The 3271-nt window shown below is 35.4% G+C and overlaps 1 protein-coding gene across 1 annotated transcript; it reads left to right on the forward strand.

Annotated features, from left to right (window-relative positions):
• Positions 1 to 1882: 1882 nt before the first annotated feature.
• LOC108783049 (zinc finger BED domain-containing protein 1-like) lies at positions 1883 to 2875 on the forward strand. Its single transcript, XM_018551498.1, has one exon. It carries the CDS (start codon positions 1883 to 1885, stop codon positions 2873 to 2875), a length of 993 nt encoding a protein of 330 aa, XP_018407000.1.
• The last annotated feature ends 396 nt before the right edge of the window (positions 2876 to 3271 follow it).

Genomic DNA, 3271 nt, shown 5'->3' on the forward strand with positions numbered 1-3271 from the left:
GAGAGAGAGAGAGAGAGAGAGAGAGAGAGAGAGAGAGAGAGAGAGCTCTTGCGTATGTGTTTGTGTGTGTGTTTGTGTGTGCGATATTATGAAATGGCAAGAGAATGTAAAGAGAGGGTGAGGGAGAGAGGGGGGAAAAGGAAAGAGGGAGGGAGAGAGAGAAAGTTGTGGGGAGGCTAATGAAAATGAAAGAGGGCAAAACCGCAGCATTGTAATCGGCTGCTAGTACTGATTGCGGTACTTTGTATAATATATCTAGAAAATATAGGTATCACTGTGTGGCATATTATTAAAAAGTTCAAAATACAAAAATCGGCGCATCATTTAGTGACTGTTTTGTAGCGTTCAATACAATGTCAAAGAAAAGAAGTTGGGTGTGACAATATTGTACGACTTCTGCAGACAAAACTACAGCGACATGCAATATATGTGATGCGGTATTTTTGACAGGTGGATCAACCTCCAGTCTAAATAAGCATCTAAAATCTATTCATTTAATGGACGCTGGTAAAGATAATCAAAAGCGACAGTAAGTTTAGTTCTTCAGATTATGAATATATATTATGAATTAGCTTGCTATAATACAATATGTAGGGCATATAATATATGTAGGCGATGTTTTTCGTGCTGCTACTAAAATATGATATATATTTTTTAATCGTTACCTTTTTATTATCTTTAATTTTATTCATTTATCATAGACGTCGGGAAAATGAAGGCGATACTGATCAAGATTCTCATGACTGTGAGGATTCTGATCAAAATAATATAACGACCAATATACTGGCTGCAAGTTCATCGCGGGAAATAGTAAGACGTACCACGCAAAGGCAATGCACAAAGAAAGAAAAAATTGATTTGGCTTTAGCACGACTTATAATTTCAAACCAACTACCCATCTCATTCACTGAATCTGAGGGATTTCGTAATTTCATGAGTGTTGTTGATCCTTCATACAAGGTGATATATATTCATATGTTAGACTACTTTTTCATTTATTTGAAGGATTTGATTAAGAGTCGTGATTAGTCGCCGTGATTATACGAATATAAGAAGATTAATCGACTATGATTGACCAATTTTCTATTATTTCAGATTCTACGACTGCTACACTATTGTAGACCCCACATTATACGTTGCTTGACGAACCGTAGCTTTAATAATAACGCGTATAATGTTTATAAACAACGCGCGTAAAGACACGAGGCGGTCTCGCGCTGCGCACTTTGCGTGAGACACTACCGTGTCTCTTGATTAGGAACCTTCGCATACTAAGTTCCACATGATATAATTCACTCGATTGAAAATCATGTATTACAGAGAGGATAAAATATAGGACTTTAACTCGAAAACTGACGATGTTCCTCGCATTTTCAATGAAAACTAATAGCACCATCGTTTTTAGCAGGTCAAAATCTATAAGATTCACTATGTTTTACACTTTTCCATTAGTGGGCAAAAAATGGTCTTTTCTATACTATGTGTTCTTTAGTATTGGTAGTGAATAGAATGTACTTTAACATTAATATTTAAAAAGTTTAATAAAAATGTTTAATAAAAACTACGTTTGGAAGTTACAAACTAATTTTCGAAAAATATATAAACATATATTTAAAAATAAAAATATTAATATAAAGAGATTGATTTAAGCATACGGTAAAGACATTTTTTTAGATATCTTACGTTATATGTGTATATACAATCTCAAACTTTACATCATTTTGTTATATTTATATCCAGGTACCTTGTTCTGAGACTCTTAAGAAAAGGCTGTATCTACTTTATGATAATGTGAAAGAAAAAAATTAAGCTTAAAATATCCAAGATCGCGTCTGTCACTTGCATTTCTGATTTCTGGAGCTCAAGAACTCAGGATGCGTATATGACAGTGGTTTGTCAGTTTTTAATGGACAATTGGGAAATAAAATCTTACACTCTAACAACAAAAGAAATCGAAGAACGCCACACGACTATTAATATAACTGCTAAAATACAGGAAGTTCTTAATGAATGGGAAATTAATGAAAAAACTACAACCGTCGTTACGGACAATGCCATAAATATGACGAATGCTGTCAAAGCTTTATCGAATTTGACATTAAATGAAGGAATAACGTGTGCAGCACATACTATGCAGCTTGCAATATCAAAAGGATTGGAAATCGCAGAAATTGCTATATTTTGTCAAAAGGCAAGAAAGGTGGTTGGACACTTCCGCCATTCAAATATTGCATGGGAAGCGTTAAAAACAAATCAAAAGAATTTCAAAATGCCTGTGCTTAAATTAATACAAAGCATTCCTACACGTTGGAACTCCACATTTGATATGCTTGAACGCCTCGTGAAGAATAGACGTCCTGTGGAAAGTGTCCTCGCTGACAGATCAGTAACCAAATTAAGAATTGCTTACAATTTAGAAATCGCAGAACGCGAGTGGTATATCATGGAGAATTTTGTCAATGTGCTCAAGCCTTTACAAATAGCAACCACAGTACTGTGTGCCCATAATTCGTCCATCTCTATGGTACGTCCGATTGTTCATTCACTGCTAGAGAACCATCTAACCTATGATTCATTAAATGATGATATGATCAGTCAATTCAAAAAAGTGGTATATCAGGAACTCGATACATGGTTCGATATGAAATGGCATGAAAATTCAACTGTTAATGCATGGCAGATCACTTCATTCTTAGATCCACGGTACAAAGATCTACGCGCCGAAAAAATTGAAGCAAGAGAAGCAATAAAAGCCGCAGTCCTTACTAAGCTCCACAACATGTCCAGTGACACAGAAAACACTGAAAATGAAACATTAATAGAGAGTGCTTTAGACTTTCTTTTTCAAATACAACCAAATCAACACAGTGTTTAAGCCCAATTCGTGCGATATATTGCAGAACCGCAGCTAAGCCATAATGCAGATCCTTTTCAATGGTGAAAAATTAATGAAAAGAGATTCCCGGCACTGGCTCTATTCGCAAAAGAGTATCTCAGTATACCCGCATCATCAGCTGGATCTGAAAGAGGGTTTTCTACCTGTGGAAATACTGTAACTTCAAAAAGATGTTGTCTTGATCCTGCTAATGTCAACGTTCTTGTTTTCTTGTTCCAAAATCGGGACATACTTTCTTCCATTTAAGTATATATTAATGTAGAAAGGTCTATATTTTCTGCCTATATTAATTATTAACATATAAAAGTTCATGAGTAGAGTATATAAGGGGATTCTAATTCGGGTCCTCTGAGGGGGGGTGAGGGGCGAGGGGAA

Source organism: Cyphomyrmex costatus, unplaced genomic scaffold, assembly GCF_001594065.2.
Source record: "Cyphomyrmex costatus isolate MS0001 unplaced genomic scaffold, Ccosl1.0 scaffold1403, whole genome shotgun sequence".
NCBI lineage: Eukaryota > Metazoa > Arthropoda > Insecta > Hymenoptera > Formicidae > Cyphomyrmex > Cyphomyrmex costatus.